Source organism: Diabrotica virgifera, chromosome 9 (assembly GCF_917563875.1).
Source record: "Diabrotica virgifera virgifera chromosome 9, PGI_DIABVI_V3a".
Taxonomy (NCBI): domain Eukaryota; kingdom Metazoa; phylum Arthropoda; class Insecta; order Coleoptera; family Chrysomelidae; genus Diabrotica; species Diabrotica virgifera.
The window spans coordinates 219,325,655-219,352,215 of record NC_065451.1 but is presented as its reverse complement, the minus strand read 5'-3'; the positions used below and the strand labels follow the sequence as shown (position 1 = coordinate 219,352,215).

At 32.3% G+C, this 26,561-nt stretch overlaps 1 protein-coding gene across 1 annotated transcript; it reads left to right on the top strand.

Moving 5' to 3' along the window:
• Window positions 1-26,561, top strand: LOC126892047 (golgin subfamily A member 1). Its single transcript, XM_050661475.1, has 7 exons — window positions 1-566; window positions 3,949-4,166; window positions 9,366-9,623; window positions 13,028-13,273; window positions 17,944-18,158; window positions 20,103-20,331; window positions 24,611-26,561. The coding sequence occupies exons 1-7, from the start codon at window positions 191-193 to the stop codon at window positions 25,007-25,009; spliced, it is 1,941 nt and encodes a 646-aa protein (XP_050517432.1). The 5' UTR covers window positions 1-190; the 3' UTR covers window positions 25,010-26,561.

Here is a 26,561-nt window from a genome sequence, read left to right as displayed (position 1 = left end):
GTCACTGTCAGTTCCAGCTGTTTACCTTTTTAATCGTCATCACACCATATGTGCCAGTTGTCAATTTACAATTTTATTAACATTTTATTAACACAAAAATGAACTCCTCCTATTCTAACTATTTATAACGTACATATGTGAAAGTGAATGATAATGACTTTTACCCCTTTTAATAAATAAACCAGTGAACATGTTTACATCACTGAAAAACAAAATTCGCGAAGAAACAGGGAGTGATCTATCCAAACTCACAGCTAAAATCACCTCTTCAACGGTGCAAAAGATCGAATCTTTAAGAGGAAGATCAACGCAAGGCTCTACTTCAAGCCTAAACTCTATAGTTTCTTCAGAAGGCGTCAAAGAAGATGGTGGTATTGAGTCGGATGACTTCAAAAAACGGTTGATGAAGCTAGAGGCAGAATTTGTGAAAAAACTGGACCATAAAGAAACCGAATGGCGCGAGTTGTTGAAAGACAAGGATAAGAGGATACAAGCGCTGGAAAAAGATAGGGAAGAGTTTCAGAGCCAGCTAGGGAGCCTCAAAGAATCTTTGAGAAGTGCTGAAGGTAAGGGTCTCATGATTTTCTACTTTTATATTGATTTGGGAACATATTCATTCATTCATTAAGCATTGCAATCCCTAGGGGTTATAGCTAACGCCATGGCATTCAAAATTCTATTCTTGGGCGAGGTGGATCACTCTGTCATTTATAGCTTGTTGTGTGTCTTTACTGCTGTTGTGACTTTTCCATTTCTTTCTGTCCTTGTACTGAACTTTCGAGTCTTTAACGTACATTGTTCTTATATCTTCTTCATCATCCAGATAGCTTCTTGTAAGCCTTGCTCAACACCTGGGCCATAATGGTGTCCAGTTATTTACCCTTCTCAGCATATCTTAGTGTGGGCATCTCTGTATATATCCTATCCATTCTATGTGAAGAGAGTATTAGACTATATTTTTTCCCTTTAATATTTCAATTTTGGCATTTATTTTCATTCCTATTTCTCCCTCTCTTATTGCATTGTGGGCCAGTATTGTTCTCCATTATTTTTCTTTCAAATTTCAGAAGGCTATCTACCTCATTCTTTTTAATCATCATTGTTTCCATCTCATATGCCAGGGGTGGCCAACTGTGGCTCGTGAGCCACATGTGGCTCTTTGAAGGATTATTTGTGGCTCTCAATAAATGTACCTGAATTACTTTTAATTGTTGTGTTTCAAAATGTATTAAATTACTGACAACAAATATTAAAGACTACATGTAATAAAAGGACATAGATAGGATTATTTGCGAATCAAGGATCAAAATTATTGTTGATGTATAATCTTCGAGCTCAGCTGCAGGATCTTTCGCCTTTAATGAAACACCAAATAATAACGCTACTTTACTTACCACTTCGTATGATGGTTAAAATAAGAATAATTGATGATGCTACATGTCGATTGTTTAAAGTGAATCGAAGGAATGCTTAAAGGCACATCTTTACTGTTTGAAATGACTCGAAGGAATGTATTTTAAAAGCACATCTTGACTGGTTCAATTGACTCGAAATTGCCCAATTTCCCAAAAATATTGTTTATGATTTGCAAGAATTAAACTACATTAGCAGGTCACACCTGTAATTATACAATAACAAATTTTGTTAGTGTGATATACGGGGTGATAAAAAGATTGTTTAATATCGAATATGAAAATTGAATGTTCGAGATTTAACAGGCCTTTGGCCTTTGCTGATGATCTAGGTGCAGTCGGTCATTCTACAAGATACGTGAGAGAGGTGTTTTCACAAATCGAGAAATTTAGTCTTCGAATAAATAAAGAGAAGAGGGAATACATGTTAGTAACCAAAAATCCAAGGCCAAGAGTTAGGCAGAACATAACAAACTATTAATGACCACAACTTCGAAGTAGTAAAAGAGTTTAAATATCTAAGAGCGGTAATTAACGATGACAACCACATATAAAAAGAAGTTTCAGCAAGGATAGCTGCGTTGAATAGAGCATTATATTCCCTATCATCATTATTAAGATCTAAGCTGCTAAAAAGACAATCTAAATTAAGACTGTACATAATGGTAATGGTACATGCCAATTATTCGCCCAATTGTTACATATGGAAGTGAAACATGGACTCTACATCAGCGGGAAATAAATAAGTTGCTGGTATTTGGAAAGAGACGGAAAGGAAAGTTCTCAGAATAACATTTGGCCCTCAAAGAGATGAATTTACAGGAGAATGGAGAAGGCGCTGCAAAGCTAAATTGGTGACTGTGTATGTGTGTATGCTAGTGAAAACATTGAAAGACATATAAAAGCTAAGATAAGATGGCAGGTCATGTGGTAAGATCAGAGGAAGACAGAGGGTTAAAAATAGTGTTTTTTGAGAGACGTAGAAGATACACTTTTTAAATAATTGTTTAAGCTTGGCCACCCCTGTCATATGCCATTGTAAGGAGCCTGCTAAATAATAACAAGAATAATTAGCATGTCAAGCCTGCTATAGTCAGAGAACGAAATAGTTGTCAGTGATTCTTTTAGCGGTTTGTGGATCATTACGAAATTTGAGGAAAAAGAGGAGTAATTTTAGTGAAGTATAAAATTATATTAAAATTTTACGTGCATAATTCAAAAATGTTATACAGTAGAGCGTCGATAATCCGAACTAATTAGTACAGGGGTAGTTCGGATTATCAAATTGTTCGGATTATCGAACATATGTTCAAAATACATACAAAGCTCATAAACATAGTAGGTACATATTATGTACATACGTTTTAGTTACAAGGAATAAAATACCTGCATAATAAACAAAAAATATATTGTATATATTTATGCATAAACAAAACAAAAATCCGCGGTCATATTTTTGCCCATATTGTCATATTAAATCCAAAAATTCGGTCCATGATCATATTTTTTAATTTTATTATTTTTTGCGTTCGGATTAGCGATCGTTCGGATTAGCAGGGTTCGGATTATAGACGCTCTACTGTAATTATTATTATACTATTATTTTAGTAAGCAACAAGTAACATTTCATGCAATTCACTGCCAACTATTCCGTTCTTTGAGTATAGACCCACATCTTGATTGACCCTTCTTTTACATCCCTTCTTGACTATTGCTTGCATTCTCCAATTTGTAATGTTGAGTCTTTTTAGGTCATCTTCTAGATCCATTTTCCACCTTGTTCTGGGTTGATCTCTTCTGTGATGTCCTCCTATTATACTTGACAGTAGCATTTTCAGTAGTCTATACTGTCATCCTCTGTATGTATCCTAGTAATCTTAATTATCATATCTGCACCATTTCTTGTTGTCTTTTATTTAAGGTCCATGTCTCTAATGCATAAGTTACTAGAGGCCAAATACCTAAGCTTTCTGTATATTCTTAATTTGGCACCTCTTGATATGCATTTATTTCTTAGTGACCTGTTTAATGCATAAACACACTTACTCGCTATTAGTCTATTTAATTTCTTCTATATTTGGTGTTTCCCATATAAACATAATACTAAATTACTTGCATATGTTTAAAATGTCTTTTTCATTAATTAGACCTTTTCCATTTTGGTCTCTGATAAATAGATGTTTAACACAATATATCCTTTTTTTTCATTTTTTGTGCCCATCCAGATTTCTTATATCTTTATGTTTGTAATTTTCCTCAATTTCTTCCAAGAGCTTTTCATATCTTCTTTTCTTTTCTCTTAATATTAGTTGTTTTTCATCTTTCAGTGTACTCACTTTCAGCATCTTTTAATCCTAATTTCAGCATTTTTAATCTTAATTTACTTCACTCCTCTAATTCTTTATACATTCATAATGGAACCATGTTTTCTTCATTTTTTTTAAATATCTTCTCTACTGTTTTTGGCTGATTTTACCATACCTCTCTTAATTCTTCTTATCTATTGAAAATCTTTAAAACATTGTATATATTTCAGAATTCAATTCAAAGATACTACTGCACAAAGAAAACAATGAACAGCTAGAAAATCTCCAATGCCAAGAATTAGCTAAAGTAAAAAGTTTAGTCCTGTTACGAGATCAAGAAATTTTAGAAAAATCCACTGCCCTCAAAGATGCCAACACTCAATTAGATAAGCTACGAAGTGAAGTGGTGCGGTTAAGGAGGCAAGAAGAAATACTAAGCGATGTGCAGGTTAGTTTGGGGTGTTAATATTAAATTTTAATTCACTATTATTTTAAGTTTTTTCTTTTTTTGTTTAAATAGAAAATGCATCCCTTGAAGAAGAGAAAAATAGATAATGTGTACATAATATATGTTGTGTGTATTTCGTTATATATGGGAATCAACTGCAACTAGTAGTTTCAGCAGTTTATTGGAGTGAAAAAAAGTTTAAATATAAATTTATTAAAAAGGAGTTTAATGGATAAATTTTTATTATTTTACTTTAGATTGGCACTTGCAAAAAATTAACAAACTTTTTGGACTAAAACTGGTATGTTTATGTTATAGTAAAATTGAGAGTACATTTTTCACTACTGATAAACAATGTGTAATTACTTAAGTATAATTTAAAACAAAAGATTAGGTTATCAGTAAATTGTGCCAGTAGTATTTATAATGTATTATTTAGTAACCATTTTAACAACATTAGTTACGTATTCTTAAAAAAATTTGAGGAAAAATTGGTTTTTGTTTATTTTTATAAAATCAAGTTATTATATATTATATAACAAAATATGGTAAAGAATACCTATATAGGGTGAGGCAGATAACTGGCCTATTAGAAATATCTCGAGACCTAAAGGCAACAGAATCATGAAAATTGGAATAAAGGGGTTTTGAAGGATGATCTATTAAATGAAAATATTTTCATCTCTTTGCTTATAACTTCGTTTTTTTAAATGGGACACCCTGTATATTTTTACATTTTTGGATTCTCGTCGATGTCTTGTTTCTTAAAATATAAGGTTTTGTAATATTATACAGGGTATTTTAAAAGATAATTACGTTTTTTTATTAATTTCGTAGCAACATTCACACCCTGTAGAATTGTAGTAGTTTGACATCTAAAACTCTACTTACATTCGAATGATTTTTAATATACTCTAATATTGTTAAGAATCATTAGTATAGCTAAATTTTTAATTTTAGTATACAGGGTTGGTCGAAACTCGGAATGAGTATTTTCTGAGTTTTCTTAAATGGAACACCCTGTATTTTTGTATTGTAGTGAAATGATATTTTATAGTACTTTTTTATTTCTTAAGCATTCCCTATACCTAACTGCTTTAATTTGTGAGTTATTGGTGATTCAAGCTAAATATTAATTGCAACAAAAAATACGTAAAATTTTATTAGGTTGGCCGTGAAAATACTCAATCCTAAATAATTTTTCAGAAATAAATACATATTAATCCAGACTGGTCCTTAAAATTACCAATAATTTAGTTATCGAAATACCTACTTAGTTAAGATTGTTGGTGCGATTAACAATTAAGCACAAATTAAAGCAGTTAGGTATAGGGAATGCTTAAGAAATAAAAAAGTACCATAAAATATCATTTCATTACCATACTAAAATACAGGGTGTTCCATTTAAGAAAACTCAGAAAATACTCATTCCAAGTTTCGACCAACCCTGTATACTAAAATTAAAAATTTAGCTATACTAATGATTCTTAACAATAGTAGAGTATATTAAAAATCATTTGAATGTAAGTAGAGTTTTAGATGTCAAACTACTACAATTCTACAGGGTGTTAATTTTGCTACGAAATTAATAAAAAAACGTAATTATCTTTTAAAATACCCTGTATAATATTACAAAACCTCATATTTTAAGAAAGAAGACATCGAAGAGAATCCAAAAATGTAAAAATATACAGGGTGTCCCATTTGAAAAAACGAAGTTATAAGCAACTTCCGGTATAACCGGAAGTTGCAAAGAGATGAAAATATTTTCATTTAATAGATCATCCTTCAAAACCCCTTTATTCCAATTTTCATGATTCTGTTGCCTTTAGTTCTCGAGATATTTCTAATAGGCCCTTTATTTGCCTCACCCTGTATATGGTAAGAATAGTATAAAATTTTTCACCGCTGAAAATATATTCTGTATTTAATTTGCTAATATTAAACGACACAATTCGAAACTGATCAAGAATGGGCACAAATAGAAAAGCGGCAGAAAAGATGATAGGATATATAAAGAAAACAAATAGTGAAGATTGGTTTGATATACCGGGTGGTGAATTGGAAAACGGGCCATAGGAAACTCAATGTAAAATTCTAATGCTGCTTCCCTAATTATTTTACATCAAAAGTCATGAGAAACTATTTGTAGAGGATTAAAATCTGTATTAAAAACAAAAGTTAAAATTGTTCTACAATTTAAACTGAGTCCAAAATTTTGAAAAATATAATACATTTGCCATACCTAAGTAAGTGCGTAAAAGTAAGGCCACACGTTACTATTTCTGACAGTACGCAAACTATTGACTGAATAAAACATCTTAATTATTACTACTTTCTCCTCAACCGAGTACATCTTTTCGACTTTATTGTTTTTTAAACAATAAAAACGATAAAATAAAAATACTGACAGTTCAAAATATTGTTAAGGTGATACAGTAGCGGTCAACAGGTAGCCAAAACGCGTTCCAAGATTGCGGCTGTAATTTTGAATATTTTTTCGAGATATTTGGCACACATATTCGTAATATAATAAAGAATGGCGGTACAGAGCCCAATTTGAAAAATATATTAATATGTGGAAATTACTCTGTAATTAAATACAATATTAAAAAAACGAGCCTGTACCGCCATTAAGAAGAACAAAAAAATACACTTTCTTCAAATAAACTTTTTTATCCGATGCCTAGATTTTGTGTCATTTTGGAACTATACTACTAAAATGTTTTATTTCATTAGTAGTTCCAAAATGACACAAAATCTAGGCATCGGATAAAAAAGTTTATTTGAAGAAAGTGTATTTTTTTGTTCTTTTTATGGCGGTACAGGCTCGTTTTTTTAATATTGTATTTAATTACAGAGTAATTTTCACATATTAATATATTTTTCAAATTGGGCTCTGTACCACCATTCTTTATTATATTACGAATAAGTGTGCCAAATATCTCGAAAAAATATTCAAAATTACAGCCGCAATCTTGGAACGCGTTTTCGCTACCTGTTGATCGCTACTGTTTCCTCTTTTTATTGTGACCGAAGGCAACCTTATACACATTCTTGCACTGTGTGTGGCCTAAATTTGGCAAATACTTTGATAAAATTTATTATATTTTACAAAATTTTGGAATGTGTTTAATTCGTAGAATAATTTTAAAAATTGTTTTCAATAAAGATTTCAATCCTCTACAAATAGTTTCTCATGCCTTTTGATGTAGAATAATTAGGGAAGCAGGAATTCAACAACTTAGAATTTTACATTGAGTTTCCTATGGCCCGTTTTCCAATTCACCACCCTGTAGATTGTAAAAGGGAATTAGAAGCTAGAAGAAAAGCTAAAATACAAATGAATAATAATATACTGAATACAACAGAAATAAGGAGATATTATGAAGCAGCAAAGAAAAAAGCAAAACAGACCTGCAGAAAAAAGAGACGAGAATACTGGGAAATGAAGTTCTAAGATATAGAAAATCATATGATAAACAAAGAGATTAAAAATTTTTACCAAGAGATCAAACTCAATAAAGCAAAAGGGTTCCAGAATCACATGCTTCTTCGACTTACCCAGAAAACTAGAGAGATGGGCAAAATACTTTGAGGAGCTGCTAAACTCAGAAGAAAATTCCAATTAAATACAAACCGGACGGGAGCAACCCAACAATGAGGCTGAAATAAACAAACCATTAGATCAGGAGATAGAGAAAAGTTAAAGAAGGTGACGAATAACAAGAGTCCAGGAGAAAACGAAATCACAGCAGAAATAATCAAAGAAGGTGGACAGCTATTACTCAGACAACTAAACAACTCAATAAAATGAATTTGGAAAAATGAGAAATTGCCAACAAGGCTGGCAAAATGCATCCATGTGCCTCATCCACAAAAAAAAAAGATAAAAGCCTGTGCCCAAATTGTAGGTTTAAAAGAGGCAGATTTACATGTGGTCAGATCTTTACGGTAAAACAAATATTGCACAACAACTACTAACAAAATCTAGTTTTGCACATTCTGTATAGACTGTAAGCAGGTATACGACTTAATTAGCAGAGAAAATCTATATGAAGCGATAGATCTGTTAGAAATACCTACCAAACTTATTAAGTTAGTGAAAATGACCGTAAAAGAAACATTATAAACTGATCCTGGAAGCAAGTTTATCAGAGTCCTTTACGGAAAGGAAGGGATTAAGACAAGGAGACCCACTGTCCACAAATCTGTTCAACCTTATCTTAGAAGCTATCCTGCGACAAAGTGGAGACAGGTAGGATAATATACTACAAGAAACAACAATTTATCTCTTTTTCAAACGATATAGCATTGATTGCGAGATCAGAATCAAAAAAGAGGAATATTTACTTAAAAAATAGAAACAATACTAAAAAAGTTTGGACTATGCATAAACGAAAATAAAACAAAAGACTTTGAAAGGAGAACAACGAAAATGGAGCCCGAAGTTAACCTAAGAATAAGTAGTGGAAGTAGAGAATATTGTTTTGAAAAAGTGGATCAATTCGAATACCTCGGTATGACACGAAACCCTATTGTTGCAATTCTGCTAAATCAAATATTATCTTCAAATTGATCGTCCGGTAGTACATCATCTTCATCTTCACTTTTACCTCATTACAATTAGAATCATCTTCATAAAGGGCTTTCCACAATTCTTCTTGCGTAAGAGAACGTTTCTTTGAATACATGGGGGTGCTGTAATTAAAAAAAACTTATAAGACGCTATAAATAATTATTAATACTTGGAAAAACTTGTCACGTTAACCACAAGGTGGAGTCAGAAATCAGAAATGCGCTGCAAACGCAATTAAATGCAAAATTTCATAAAAACACAGATGATTGGTTACGTGCCATGTTGAAATACCGGAGATAAATGGACGGAGAATTTACAGGATCATCAGTATGGCGCGCATGTAAAAAAAATTGTGAGGTCGGGTCCCCACCTTGTGGTTCTAGGGTTAAGTTGCTACAAAATTGTCGGTTTAACGTGCGGTTGAAAAAATCTGTTTTGTAAATCTGCCACCATTTAGTTTAGCAAGCTTTCACTGTGTGTTTGTTTTACTTATGATTTTTGAAGTATTCCACACACTGTTTTATTTGATGGGCTTCTGGTGCGATTCACAGGTATGTGCTTCTTGCTGTTAGCTGTACATAGATCAAATATCGCTACCTAAATTCTTCTTTTTCTTTTAGGACGACCTGGAAGCATTGCGGCACAGCACTTCTAGAGATCTAGCGCATTTAGCGTCGGAGCTATCGAAGAGTGAACAGGAGAAGAAGTATCTGCAGGATGTTGTTGTGATTCTGCGACAGAATAACAACGATGAAGGCGTCGATAGCAAAAGCGCTTCTGAAAGGAAACTTTTGGAGCAGAGGCTCGAGGAAGCTCACTTGCATTTATCCGATATCAAGACTTCTTGGAGCGACAAGATAGCTTCCCTGGAAACTCAAGTAAGTCGATTTATTCTGATTATTGTTTTTATAAAATATTCCATACTATTTTTACCTACGATCATTCAGTTGTCCCATTGTGGCGAATATATTGCTTCATAAAACATCTTCAACTTCATTACAAATGGTCTAGAATTTCCTGTGCCATTCACTCATTTTTTGCCAATATTGTAGGTGTTTCCAAAGACTCTCTTACTTCCTCTAAAATCGAGTTTTGTATGTTGTACCAACATTCGTTGGTTGTTCTGTTTTCGTTTGGTATATTCGTTATTTTGTATATTTTTCTATTTATCTACTGTGATATGTGTTATCTACTGTTCGATGAAGTTTAAAGGAGCATAATTTGACATCTCACTGTGTAATAACACGCTTATTTCTGACTACTCAATGAAAGATAGATGATCTTTGCAGGTGTTGGAGCAGATATGCAACCACTTATACACTGTTTTATCATGCTGCAAATGTATCACTTTCCAATAATATAATAATATCGTATGGCATTTTTGCCGGGGGGATCCTTTCGGATAGTTCCAGCGCCAATTACATCTTTAACCCTGTTTCAAGTAACTAGTGTCGATGTACACTAGCCCAGGGGGACCGACGGCTTAACGTACTCTCCGAAGCACGGTGAGACGGCTCGTGTCATTATTGGAAATGAAAATGGTTTGTCTTTGGCAGGGATCGAACCCACGTCTACTGGCGTATGAGGCCAGCGTTTATGCCGTTACCCACGGCCGCTCACTTTCCAATAATGTGTTGTCACAAGGGTTTTGGGTGACACTCGTTATTCTATTTGGCATTAAACTGAACCTATCTGGAAAATTGATTCATTCCTTAATGACAGAAATTAGAAACTCTTCGCGAGTTCTTGGAGCATGTATGAAACTACTTACAGACTGTTTGAGCACGCTGCAAATGTACTCAATAGGATTAAGGTATGGGCTATAAGTAGGCCAGTCTATTTTTAGAATACCAACTTCTTAAAGATGTTATGTTACATGCCTTGCAGTTTGTGATTTCGTGTTAAATCATTGCTTAAACGTTTACTTAGCTCCCACCAAAAGCAACCCGTTGCAACCGAGTGCACACCTTCGATAGAACTTATTTTGGAAATATTTTCCGTAAATTTGACATTCTATATAATTCATTTTCACTTTCTTAAATCTTTTATTGTCATGTTCACGAGCAAACGAAAGTTTGCTTCCTTTGTAAGCAGTAGTCCCACTGTTGCTGGACTGTAAGTTGTCAAATATGTTCCTAAACTTCGTCGAACAGTAGAGGACACATACAGGGTGAGTCATGAGGAACTGTACATACTCATACCTCGTATAGAGGCTCCTATGGGGAACAACAAATGACCATTAAAAAGTGTCTGCTCCCATTTTTTAATAATAATATACAGGGCGAGTTTCGCATTTTGACAGAAATTTGTATTCGTCATAATTTTTGAACGGTAAGATCGAGGTGTCTCTTATTTTGGTCAGTCGTTACACTATTGCCACCTAATCAACTGATTTATTCAAACTAAAAAAAATCAGGTCGGGCTTTAAAAAATTAGTTCGTTTGGGTCTTAGAAAAAATTTCACCCTGTATACGCTTTTTGAAAACTCTAATATGAATTTTACAAATTAGACAAATAGCCAATTAAAATGGCATATTTATTTTTTTCCCCACACGATTACTTAATTTTTTATAAAAAAATCAAATTTGACTATGAATTAAAAGTTTGGTAAAGTGAACCATAGATTTAAAAAAAATTAACTTTTATTACAAAAATTAATTTTTTTTAACAAATATTTAAGTTATGTTACCACCCAATCAACTGATTTATTCAAACTGGAAAAAAATCAGGTCCGGCTTTAAAAAATTAGTTCATTTGGGTCTTAGAAAAAATTTCACCCTGTATACGCTTTTTGAAAACTCTAATATGAATTTTACAAATTAGACAAATAGCCAATTAAAATGGCATATTTATTTTTTTCCCCACACGATTACTTAATTTTTTTATAAAAAAATCAAATTTGACTATGAATTAAAAGTTTGGTAAAGTGAACCATAGATTTAAAAAAAATTAACTTTTATTACAAAAATTAATTTTTTTTAACAAATATTTAAGTTATGTTACCACCCAATCAACTGAGTTATTCAAACTGGAAAAAAATCAGGTCCGGCTTTAAAAAATTAGTTCATTTGGGTCTTAGAAAAAATTTCACCCTGTATACGCTTTTTGAAAACTCTAATATGAATTTTACAAATTAGACAAATAGGCAATTAAAATGGCATATTTATTTTTTTTTCCCACACGATTACTTAATTTTTTATTAAAAAATCTAATTTGTCAAAGTCGCAATTTTACCATAAAAATAAAAAAAATAAACAACGTTTTTCTTGAAATTAAAAGTTTCACCATTTTTTTTTCTATAACACGTCTAGATCTAAAACTCCCCATAACACTTCTCTTTGGACTCTATAGTTTAACATAGACGTGATCAAATAGATAAATTTTAAATTTTTTCATTTAATTTTTGATCTGCACCTTTTATTTTTAAAAATTCATAACTTTTACGAGAAGAAGACTGAAAGTCTACAACAATTTTCATAGTCTTCACAGTGGTAAAAGAGATGTGCTGTAAAAATTTTAGAAAAAAAAATATTAAAATGGAACAGAGTTGTAGCGAGTTAAAGCGTGATTTCATTTTTGGTTAAAATTCCGATTTTGACAAATTTGATTTTTTAATAAAAAGTTAAGTAATCGTGTGGGAAAAAAATAAATATGCCATTTTAATTGCCTATTTGTCTAATTTGTAAAATTCGTATTAGAGTTTTCAAAAAGCGTATACAGGGTGAAATTTTTTCTAAGACACAAACGAACTAATTTTTTAAAGCCGGACCTGATATTTTTCTAGTTTGAATAAATCAGTTGATTGGGTGGTAATAGTGTAACGATTGACCAAAATAGGAGACACATCGATCTGACCGTTCAAAAATTATGACCAATACAAATTTCTGTCAAAATACGAAACTCGCCCTGTATATTATTAAACAATGGGAGCAGACACTTTTTAATGGTCATTTGTTATTCCCCATAGGAGCCTGTATACGAGGTAGGAGTATGTACAGTTCCTCATGACTCACCCTGTATAACAAATACATACAGATAACACATCAAACAAATAACGAATATACCAAACTAAAACAGAACAGCTATCTAAGAGACTCATTAATATTCAGCTTATGGGGATGCTACTGTTCGAGGTGTGGAATTTCATAAACAATTTTCTACCTATATTATGAAATAATCCGTTGTTTATGGAATTCCATACCTCCAACAATAGCACCCCTCTGAGCTGAATAATAATGTCTCTTCGATAGCTGATACTACTATACCATTGTAACATTTTTAGGTTGGTAGACTAAGTAGACAAGCAGCAGAAGAAGGATCTGAAAGAAGACGAGCGGTACAAGAAAAATTAAAGCTGGAAGAAAAAGTGAAACAACTCGAAGCTGAGCTGGAATGCAGCAAATTCGAGTTGATAAATAAAGAAATTAAAATAAAACGTCTCACCGAAGATGTCAACGAACTGTCAACAGAACTTAAAAACTTGCATTCCGACAACGAGGAGGAAATTACTTTCTTAAGAACTGAACTTGTGAGTCGGAAGTAGATGTTAGATAGTTTTGTAGATTTTTTATAAAATATTTCACTTCTTATCGGTTAGCGATTACTTATCCATTATTTATTAAGTGATACAATTTAAATAAGACAAAAGTTTGAGTTTTTGTAGATTATGATGATGATGATGTAGATGTAATCAATATCCGGCTCGAAGGACCATATGTGTGTGCTGCGTAGTAATGGGTTGTTAATCACTACTCTGGTAATTTTTTTAGAATTTTTTAGTCAATAAACGTTTTTATTGACTATAAAACTAAGACTTATAATAATTAACAGTGCTTGCAAAAGTAAAAATGTTATATATTTTTTGTGTGATAACGTTGAATGTTTGTACTGGAATGTTTGATTTCGGTAACTCTTTTCAATACAGACCTTTCTTTTCCATATATCTCATCTCTTAAGTTAGTTCTATTGTTTTAGCTATGTTTTCTTCTGTTGTCTTAGGAGTTTTCTGTTTAAACATCTTTAATTTCTATACTATCATTATTGAAGGTACCGCAAGTGTTACCGCTTGTTTATTATTATAGCCAGAACTTTCCAAAAATAGTTTTGTTTTCAATTTTTGGATGTCGATTAAATATTTTCAGTTTATAGCCCATGTTTGGCTTGCATTTACTGGTATACCTCTTATAACTTGTTTATATGTCCATACTTTTGTTTTTGGCGATCTGATTATTTTTAAGTAGCAGATCTCTATATATGTTGCTCTCACTAGTTCGTAGTCTCTTTCAGGGACTTTTACAAGGTACTGTCAATACATATGCAAGCTCAAATTGAACCAATACATCACATGATGATCTCATAGCATTAGTTCAGGCTCAACAGTGAATGACACCAAGTAGAGTAGTTAAGATGAAAGGAACAGAAAAACAAGAAGAAATCTACATATTTTAGTATTTTCAAGGATAACATACGAAAGATAAACTGTAATTTTGTATTTTTTTCCTGGGAATAACTGCTTCCAGCAAATCAATGCTTATACGAATAGATAATGTAGAACCAAATAGAAAGTAGTTGATCGGTCTTCCCAATTGGGAATCCCGTAGTTAAAACCTGATCAGACTAACCAATAAACATCAGAAAAATGGAAATTTTGACAGCCTAGTGAAGTATTGTATTTAAATAATTTGTGATATTATCTATATATTTAATGTGAATTCACAATTTCAATTAGAAAAGTTTTTTTGGCTTGACGATTTTCACTTTCGGTGATCGAAATGTCAAAATAAGTGTATTTTCAATTAAAATTACGGTTAATTCCCATTAAATATAGTGGATAACATAGAAGTGCCACAAGAAAATAGTTTCAAAACCAGACTTGTTGTATTTTCTATAAACAATTACGTAAACAGTAGAAGGTTGAATCAAAAATCAATTATTGCACTATTATCACTTTAGTAGATAGTTATTCCTTGCAATAACAGAAATTTTATACAGAGTAGACGTTGAACTTTATAATTTGTACATCTCATTAGTAAAAATCTCAGCTAAGTGTTAATACCATCTAGAAAAACTCAATTTTTTGTTATATGAAAATATTGTTCCTATTTCTATCTGAGTTTAGGGTATTGAGATATAATATTTAAAAAAACGGTACATTCCTTAAAAAGCATTTTTTATGACGTGACGCGCCGGTGCGTCATATGCGCATATGTAGTCTTTGCTTGACGCTCGGGTGCGTCACGTGCATTACGCATATGTGCGTCAACAAGTATTAAAACGATTTTTTTAAACTTAGTAGGTACTACTTAAAAGTGAAATATTTTATTAACCCTTTCACTTGCTTTATTTGTTTTAGCACGACGTTTTAGTTTCTTGCCGTTATATTTTTTATATAAGTTATACTTTTCAAATTTTGTTTTAAGAATGCATTTATTTATATAATTGTATCTTTTGTTGAATGAAATAAATATGTACGGATATGATTTGTTTTTTATTTTGATTTTACCGCTGTTTGTGCTTAAATTTTTTGTTTGTCTTGGCGAATGCGACTGCTTCCCCTTAGGTACTTATCGGTAAATAATATCTCTAAATATACAGGGTGTTTCACGATGAGTTTACACTATCTATATAGGTACCGGAAGCATCTAAATGTATGTATTTGGCACCTAGGAGCTTTCTATTGGTTCCTTGCGGCACGCGGTCATATTTCAACCAATACTTGGAGAGGTGCCAAACGCATATACGGAATGTTATTCGGTGCGAAATTCATATACGGAATGTTAAATATTCGTAGACGGAAAAAGATAACTTTTTATTAGAGTCGATTAAAAGGAGATTGATTTTAAAATATTTGTCAATGTATTATTAAATAAAAATAAAACAATTATAGTATTTGGAATGTTATTCGGTGCGAAATTCATATGTGGAATGTTAAATATTCGTAGATTAAAAAAGACGACCTTTTATTAAGTCAGTTAAAGAATACTGATTTTAAAATATTTTGATAATGTATTATTAAATAAAAATAAAACAAGTATAGCATATGGAATGTTATTTGGTGCGAAATTAATATACGGAATGTTAAATGTTCGTAGATCAAAAAAGACGACTATTTTCGTCTGGTAGCACACAGCCCTAAACTTCAAAAGAAATAACAGAATTGAATAGCTGAAACATAAATCTAAACATACTATACAACACGTGCAAGTCATTAAAAATTCTGCGAAAGCGAAATAGCCAAATAAAGAAATAATAAAGTCTCTCAAATCTATACCATACCATTCCATTTATAAATTTCGCATCAAATAACATTCCATTTAGGTCATTGTTTTATTTTCTTTAATATACATTAACAAAATATTTTAAAATCAGTCTTCTTTAACTGACTTAATAAAATGTCGTCTTTTTAGTCTACGAATATTAAACATTCCGCATATGAATTTCGCACCAAATAACATTCCAAATACTATAATTGTTTTATTTTTATTTAATAATACATTAACAAGTATTTTAAAATCAATCTCCTTTTAACTGACTAATAAAAAGTTATCTTTTTCCATCTACGAATATTTAACATTCCGTATATGAATTTCGCACCGAATAACATTCCGTATAAATGTGCGTTTGGCACCTCGCCGCGTATTGGTTGAAATATGACCGCATGCTGCAAAGAACCAATAGAAAACTCCTAGGTGCCAAATACATATACGGAATGTTTAGATGCGTACCGGAAACTATTTACATGATATTTTTACAGGCATGCAACTTGGTTATACCTGAAGTGAACAGCAACTTTGTTGTTTTCAGTGGATCACCCTGTGTATGATTGCATTTTTCTACGTAAAATTCTAGACAAAACTTATGTATGGTACCATAAGTCAAAGCTTTATGATTTTTGAGTTATTCAACTTTTTTCAAAAACTTTGACAGATATAGACAATCTTTTCAAAGTAGTTAATATGTCATCCATTTACAAACATTATGTTTTGAATACCTTTTCTCACAAAGAGTGGATAACATTCTTTCAGAAATTTTCATCAAAATCGAATTTCTAAATATAGGGTGGTCACAAATAATACGCCATTTATTTAAACTTCAAACCAAATTAAGTCAATCATTTTAAATGAAACACCCTATATTTTATACTTACAAAATGAAATAAGAAATCAATTGTTTTTCATGTACATACTATTAGGGTTCTCTATACCTAAGGTTATTACTTTTGTAGATAATTTTGGTTTAATGTTCAAGGTAAGATATTTGTTGTTTTATTTTAGTAAGCATGAGGATGTCATAATTATTGTCTATATTAAAATTTGTGGGTATTGGCACTTTTACAAATTAATCAAGGCCTCGTTTAGAATTAAACAATCATACAACCATATAAAAAAGAATGTGTGTGTACTTTGTACGCACGTAAGAAGATATTCTTCTATTATATAGGTAATTTCAACCAAGTAAATATACTTAACAGGTTATTTGTATTTTATTTAAAAATTAAAGTAACTTTCTTATCTACCACTTTCAAAATTTTTTTATTAAAACAACCAAAAATAAAAAAAAATATGAATCGCCCAGGATTCGAACCCGCGTCATTCCAATCTCGGAGCTAACGCCCTACCAACTACACCAGCGAGGTACTTCTAATTGACATGTAAGTTTCGGATATAATTACACAACACGGCGAGAAATAGTGTAAAAATGTTATGTCTACATAATATTTTATTATTTTACTACAGAGAAACACAAATCCAAAAACACAAGAATTATAATAAATAATACATTTACTAAAAACACTAATATATTCTTTTAATGACTTATTTGTACGGATTCAGATAAATAAATACCTATCTTGAAAGATTAGCAAGGAACTACATACTGTCTGTGTGCGCAGGCGCGCAGATTTATGTACAATTTTACCCTCAATCGAATCGCGCCTAAAGAAGAATATCTTCAAAAAATCTAGAGGTTTAATGTCTGGTGGTCGAGGAGGCCACCGGAAAGGACCTTCGTTGTCCTAGGTATTCCTCCTCTTTACTGAAGAAATTACTAAGGAATTGACAACGGGTTAAAATACATAAGAATCCACTCTGAAACTTCGTAGGCTGTGATCGGCCACTAAAGAGCGTTAGTCTCTATACTAAAAGATGAAAAATACGCTTTTGAAAAAACATTTAACGAATATGTCTTGTATTATTACAGGGAAACGTCAAAACCGATTTAAACACGGCCAAAAAAAATTTAGAAAACATAGAAAACGAACTAGAGAAATCCGAAGACGAATGCAGTAAACTTAAAATATCTGTCGATTCGGAACATTCCATAAACGAATCTTTGAAAGAAACGATTTCCAAACTGGAGAAAGATCTAGCTGAAGAACGATCGAATTCAATTAACGTTCAAAAGACTTTAACCAGGTAAGTTTTACCTTCTTCTTCTTTTTGTGTAGACATGACTGTCTGTTTTTTCAATATGCCTCCAATAAGTTTTCGTTCCATCGTTTTTGTGGTCTTCCCACTGATGGTCTTCCTATTGGGGAACCGTCTCTCGCTGTCCTTACTACTGTATTTGGGTTTACTGTAAACAGGCCGAAATCATTAGACCGAAAGCAGTAGACCGAAAAGCACTTTACCGAAGCCACGAGACTGAACAGTAGGAGACTGAAAAGAAGGAGACCGAAAAGCATTAGGTACATAATACAGGGTGCTCAAACAGGATTGTAATCTGAGCAAGGGTAAAATCAACCTTCCTTCACCCTTTATCCAGGCTTATGACTGGCAGCACAAAGTACTGGCGAGTTTAAAGGTTGTTTTTTTTTGCTTTGTTTTTTGTTTATTTTTGGTTTATTTTTTATTTAATATGTACAATACTAAATACTAAATACTAAAAATAGTTTAGAGGTTGTTTTTTTGCTTTGTTTTTTGTTTATTTTTTTGTTTTTATTTGTTTTTGGTTTATTTTTTATTTATTATGTAAAATACTAAAATTAAATACTAAAAATTAAAGTTATGTGCAATCTCCTTAAATAATTAAGTATAAGTCACTCTATCCCTAATTTTTTTTCCTTCGCTAATTTGTTTAACGGATGAAAATTATTTTATGTCAGACTGTACAGAGTAACAATTTACACAGTCTATATATAAAATAATACAAAAAAAATACAATTATCAAATAAAAACAAAAAGACGGATATACAAAATCTTAGCATAATTTACTGCAATCTTTTTTAATTGATGTACAATTTCGGTCTAGTGAGGTTTCGGTAAAGTGCTTTTCGGTCCAATGAGTTCGGTCTACTGCTTTCGATCTAATGATTTCGGTCTAATTGTCGTGTACCCTTTATTTGTTGTATTGAACCACTTTCTCAGGTTTAGAAGCCATGATATTCTTCTTCTCCCTTGTCCTCTCTTTCCATATACTTTGTCCTGAAGAATGAGTGCAACAAGCCACATCTCTGTTCATTTCTGATACATGGCCAAGATAGTCTAATTTGCGCTCTTTCATTGTGTTAATAATCTCGCATTCCTTGCTCACTCTACGTAGAACCTCAACATTAGTCACACGATCCACCCATGAAATTCTTAATATGCGTCTGTCATAATTTTGAAAACAAATACATTTTGGGAAATAGAAGATTGTATTTATTTTCAGTTCGAACTCCTTCATTGTCCTACCCGTGTTTCGAGTTATTCAACTCTCATCAGTTACACTTGTGGTAGTTCAAACTGAAATGAGAAATACAATGTATTTTGGCTGTGATAGTAACAAGATAGGCCTGAGTACGCTAATAGCGACTTCTATAGAAAGCTACAAAAAGTTAGGAGACCTCTCTTCACTGTGGTTAGGTGAACCACAAACTTAAAGCTATTGAACGATGCTAGAAATGACCTTTCATTCGAACAATACTTCTATAGTTCACTTGTCACCTTGAAAATACTATCTTTTGCATTCTTTACATAGAGAAAAGACGATAAATCCCCACTCTTTACGTAGAGAAAAGACATTAAACACGTATTTCGCTATCGAAGAGACGTTTCCTGACTTCCTGTTGCCTCGTATAAATACATTATTGTTACCGGAACCTGTTTTTTCTTTTCTTCTTGATCTCAACAGTTTCTTGTTTTCTGGTTGTAATTTTTCTCTGTGTTGAGTTAGTTTTCAGCTTTCCCAAGAAGGTTTTGTTTTTATCTTTCACTGTTTGTTTCTTAATACTTCTTCTGTCACCTTACTTATCATTATTTTAAGATTCAACTTTCAGTTGTATTGTTCAGTTCTAATTTTAATCTTCTTTGGAGTAGATCTTTGACTACAAGATATTTTACTTTATAATTTCAATATGGTTATCATTGTGTTTTTTATAGAGTGACTTCTGAAAAGAATACCGTTCTTCTTCGCAACGCAGAAATTTCCCAACAGATGGAGTTAGTGAAACAAGACATGCGACGACTAGAAAGAGAGATGACCGATCATCTAAACAAACTGAATACGCTAGAAGAAGAAAATGACAAGTTAAAAGATAGCGTACTAGTGGAACAGAGGCTGAGAAAGAATATAGTGGAATTGGAGGACCAAATCATGGAGAAAAATAAGGTGAGTGTTTTGCATACATTACATAGTACAATAAACAACAAATCGCTTCCTCTAACGGTTGTCTTTCATTCTTCCAATGTATCCTGCCCAGTTCTATTTTAATATGGCAATGTTGCATAGCCCTCTGACATACTTGGAGTTTGTGGACTGTTGTTAAAAGCCCATGTTTCAGTTCCATATATCACAACCGGCAATACGTACTGATCGAAAGTTTTTGCCTTTTAAGTAAGTGTTTGCCTATTTGTAATCTTCCAAGTGCTGCACATGCTAAGGAATATCTTCTATTTAAATCAGCCTTTAAGTTAAGCTTTGATATTACGAGTTTTTGTCCTAAGTATGTATACGAATCAACCTTTTCTAGATTGTTATTGTCCAGAATTATACATTCAGTTATATCTAGAGATTCGTTTGTGAGATATTTAGTTTTTGTTAGATTTACTTTTAATCCTCTTTCTTTTCATTTAAAATTTGGGTCGTAATAGTATTTCCTGCAGTTCTCTGTCTTTTGGTACTATCATAACGTCATCAGCATAGTTTTGATGTAACATCGTGGACAGTCTGCACAAGGAATTTTATAAACCCAGTGATGTTGGTTTAGAATGTTGTCTTTGAAATATGCTTTTGTGATTTTACACTAATTATTGTATCTTAGATCACAGTAATCCATGGCAGTAATAACTTCTTCTTCTTAAGGTGCCGAGACCGCTTGTCGATCGTTGGCTCTCATGTTGCCCAGCATATTAACAATCATTGTCTTATTTACAGCCGCACGAAATAGTTCAATGCCAGTTTTCCCAAACCATTGGCGTAGGTTTTTAAGCCAAGAAGTTGTGCGGCGGCCCACACTTCTTTTTTTCCATTATTTTACCTTGTATGACAAGGTGAAGCATGTCATATTTTTCTGGATGACGCATTATATGACCAAAGTTTTCCAATTTAAGCGTTTTAACCGTGTTCACTACTTCACAACTTTTGTTCAAACGTTGCAAAACCCTTTCGTTTGTGACTCTCTCTACCCAATTGATCTTCAGAATACGTCATAAGATCCACATCTTAAATGCTTCTAGGTTTTTTAAAAGCGATTATGTCAGGGTCCATGCTTCAACCCCGTAAAGTAGTACTGGGAATATATAACATCGAACCATTTTTATGCAAAGTTACAAATTGAGATCATGATTGCACAGATATACAAGATAACTTACACGTTCAATTGAGTCATTACCAACTGTTACGTTATAGTTATTATTATTTACGGCTGTCTGTTTACTAATAACCATAAACTTTGTTTTTCTTGTGTTGAGTTTGAGTCCATATATCGGATCGCCACCATTCGGTTCAATAACGATTGAAGATGTTCAATTGATCCTGTAAATCAATTATTTTATGAGTATTAATGCGAGTTCTTCATATTGAAGGTAACCTCGTGCAGTAACTTCTTTTATTGAGACAATTAGGGCGCGTTTCTCAATTGCTTCTCGGTTGCTTCTTGGTTTATAGAAACGAATGAATAGAAAAATATTTAATAGTCATTCTCGACTTAAACTACAGTAAATGTTTAAGGGTGATTCCATTTCAAATCACTCAATTTTGGAGCAAAAAAAATTTTGGATCTCCAATTTGTCTGAAAATTGGTATATAGCTTCTGAGGGGCGTAAAAATAAGATATTTAAGGTCAAAAAATCTTCTTCTTTTTTTCTCAAAATGTTATTTTATGCGATTTTACAGTGATTTGGTGTTTATTTAAACAAATTTGCATTTTCTATCGTAAAGTATCAATGGAAAACATAATATTTTAATAGAAGGGACTCAAAAATGTCATTATATGGCATTATAACAAGCTCCTTTGATTCAAAACAAGTTTTTCAATAAATTTTATAGTGTAGAAAACGATTTTACATTTTTCTCCATTCCCAAAATACATCATAATCTATTTGGCTAAAAATTTGCCCACTGATAGCCAAAACATAGGACTTTAAGTGGTGAGAAGGATTTGAATTATATTACAATACCAAAAAAGTTACATGCAATATCATAGTCAAAAATATAGGCGTCTACTGTAAGTAAAATTAACACGAAAATCTCGACCTCACGACAGAAATTGGTAAAAAGAAATTGTAATAATTGTAAATACGATTTATTTTGAGCAATTTCAGTTTCTACCATTTTTGTCGAAAAGTTAAAAATGGCGGAGATGTTGAACAAAACAGGTTCTCCTTTAAAATCAAGATGGCGACTAACGTAACGGAGGAATTCAGTCAATATTTTAAATTTAGACTACTATTGACTACCCTAAAGATAGAAAAATAACATTTTGGGCAGCTCGGCATGCAAGGTCAAATGCTATTCCGACTGGACTAATATACTTTTGAGTCTGATATTACTGCATGTAACTTTTTTAGTATTGTAATATAATTCAAATCCTTCTAACCAAATTTTCAGCCAAATCGATGATGATGATTTTGGGAATGGAGAAGAATGTAAAAAACGGTATTTTAACTTTTTCTACACTATAAAATTTGATTAAAACCTTGTTTTGAATCAAAATAACTTGTTATAATGCCATATAATGACATTTTTGAGTCCCTTCTATTAAAATATTATGTTTTTCATTGATACTTTGCGACAGAAAATGCAAATTTGTTTAAATAAACACCAAATCACTATAAAATCGCGTAAAATAACATTTTGAGAAAAAAAAAAGATTTTTTGGCTTTAAATATCTTATTTTTACGTCCCGCAGAAGCTATATACCAATTTTCAGACAAATCGGAGATCCAAAATTGTTTGCCTGAGTGATTTGACATGGAATATACCTTAAACTGTTTACTGCAGTGTAGACTATACAGGGTGTTTCATTATTAATTGTCCATATAATAACTGGAGAAACATTAGCACAAAATACGAAGATTTAACCTAAAACACTTTATTAAAATGTGGTTCCTTACTGAGTTACAGGGTGTTTCATCTAAAAATTTAAAAATTATTTTTGTTCAGCATTTTAAAACTATTCCACGTATCCTTTTCATACTTGGTAGGTAGTATAGATACTACACAAACTACTAAATTATGTTAAACAAACGTTTCTGGCTATTACCATTGGCGTGCGACGGGGGAAAGTGAATGGTTGACCCTTTCCAAATTCTACGCCACTGGCAAAATTGCTATTTTAGTTCAATTTTTGTATTCTCCAATGCTTTCTATGCAAATAATATACTCTTCATTCGTAACGATTAAGTCATTAGTTTTCGAGATTTTAGAAGTTGAAAATGAAACGACACGGTTATTTTGATTAATGTATTGTGTCGCTTCATTTTTAATTTCAAATATCTCGAAAACTAATCATTTTATCGTTACGAATGAAGAGTACATTATTTTCATAAAAAGTATTGCAAAATCAAAAAATTACACTAAAATAGCAATTTCGTCAGTGGCGTAGAATTTGGGAAGGGTCAACCAGCCACTATCCCTTGTCGTACGCCTCTGGTAGTAGCTAGAAACGTTAATTTATCTTAATTTAGTACGATTCACAGTACCTGTACTCTCTGCCAAGTATGATAAGGATACGCCAAATAGTTTTAAAGTACTGGGTACAAATAATTTTTAAATTTTAATCATATGAATCATATCATAAAATAATCAAAATAACTGTGCCGTTTCATATTTAACTTCAAATATCTCGAAAACTAATGACTTTATCGTTACCACTGAAGAGTATATTATTTACGTAGAAAGTATTGGAGAATCTAAAAATGGCACTAAAGTAGTAATTCCTCCAGTGGCGTACAATTTGAGAAGGGTCAACCATTCACCATCCCCTGTCGTACGCCTCTGGTAGTAGCTAGAAAAGTTTGTTTATCATAATTTAGTAGGGTGTCTAGTAGTCCCACTTCCTGCCAAGTATGAAAAGGATACGTCGAATAGTTTCAAAATGCTGAGCAAAAATAGTTTTTAAATTTTTAAATAAAACACCTGTAACTCGGTAAGGAACCACATTTTATTTAAGTGATTTAGGTTAAATCTTCGTATTTTGTGCTAAGGTTTCTCCAGTTACTATATGGACAATTATTAATGAAACACCCTGTATACTTTCGAAGTAAGAAGAATATCTGAGAGATGAGATCTTAAGAGACATTCTTAAACCAGATATATGCCAGAAGTACTAAATAGAGATCAGTGGAAAAGGCCCGATATGTCTTAAGTAGTTTTTCTTGCGTTTTCTGTAATCATTATAAACATAGATATCCCTAACAATTGTTTTATTTTCTTCTCTATATTTTAGAACATCAAGACACTGCAGTTGCGCCTGGCCGACATGAAAAAGACTCTTCAGCAGGAACTGAGGACACCAGGAAACCCAAACTACCACTCCGATCTCATGGACTTGAACTCACCAGCTATTCTGACACCTACGCAAGTCTCAACGCGACATTTCCCTGCATTTGTCAAAAGAGAAGACGAAGATGTCAATTTTAAATACCTAAAGCACGTAATTTTTAAATTTCTGACCAGTAGGGAGTACGAGGCTCAACATCTGATCAAAGCAATATCCACGTTGTTGAAGTTTACACAAGACGAAGAGAAACTGATTCAAGACACCTTGGATTGGAAGAAATCGTGGTTTGGTTCTAAGCCAAAGTATCCAGCATCATCTAAATTGAGGAATTTTTCTAATAGTTGATGGTTTTTTCTTGCAGAGCTGTATTTGTAGTAGATTATGGTCGAAATGTTCGAAATCACAGTATTATGGTTCACCATTGTTATCAATAAGTAAGTTATGCTATTAAGACTGCCCTATTATATATAACCTAACCTCCAAGTACCTCATCATCAGTAAACGCGGAATTTTGACAACACCGCAAATATACATTATTGCCTTGTTTGAGGTTAGTTCTTCTTCATTTCGAATTTAGTCCAGGGAAATAAGCAAAAAAGTGCTCTATTTGTGACACTGACCCAGCCAGGCAAACTGCATTTGTTTTGAGTAGTTATAGATGTCTATAACAAGAGTCTATATTTCTTGAAGTCGATTTTTGGACGTAATTCACTTCATTCATTCATTAAGCGTTATAATGGGGCTTATCAACGCTTCTCATTTGTTTCGAGCTTCAGTCATATGTCGTATCAAATACTATTGACTGTTATACATCCAACTCCCACAGAAATCTGGAAGCACGTTGCCACTAGCGCCACTGTCGGCTTGAGTTGAACTGCGTTTTGACAACGTAAAATTTGACGTAAACATTCAAATTTAATTTTATAAATTTTTGAATAACGAGCTAATTTTTCTAAATTAAATTAAAATAAAAATAGTTCAAACACTTATACAAAAACAATAATAAAGCAATTTTATAAATGTAAGGTTAGATTGCTCTGGGTATCCTACTCATACCGCTAGGTGGCGCAATTGTTTGCTTCCTCAAAATTAATGCGAAATGTCAAGAGTTGTATGTCTATAGTATTTGGTCGTATAATCCGTAAATAATATTAATATACGACATGTGACAAAAGCTCGAAACAAATGAGAAGCGTTGAAAAGTCCCTATCCCTAGGAATTATAGCTAACGTCATGGCTTTCAAAATCTTATTCTTGGGTGAGGTAGATTATTCCTCTGTCATTTATAGCTTGCTGTGTGTATTTGCTACTGTCGTGAATCTTTTCCATTTCTTCCTGTCCTAACACTGAACTTTCCAGTCTTTAAAATTCATTGTTCGTATGTCTTCTTCTACATCATCCAGCCATCGTCTTCTAGGCCTTCCTCTACATTTGGCCCATAGTGGTGTCCAGTTAGTTGTCCTTCTCAGCATCTCTGAGTGTGGTCGTCTCTGCATATTATGTTCTATCCATTCTAGGCGAAGATATTTTATGTATCTGACTATATTTCCTCTCTTTAATTCTTCTTTAATTTCGGCTTTTGTTTTCATTCTTCTTTCTCCTTCTTTTATTACATTGGGGCCCAGTATCATTCTCATTATTTTTCTTTCAAATTCCAGACTATCTTTCTTTTTCTCGTTAATCGTAGTTGTTTCCATCCGATATGTTAATGCTTCAGAAGTCAAACGGTGTAAGTCACATTCTCCCTAAAAATTACTTACGCGATGTAACACATATTATTATACAGAGAGAGTTTGTAATTTGGAATAAATTCAATATCTCAAATACTAATTGTTTTTTTTTAAATGCTCAGACCCGTCGATTAGTATTTCAAATTGTCCTTTTTGACATACAATTA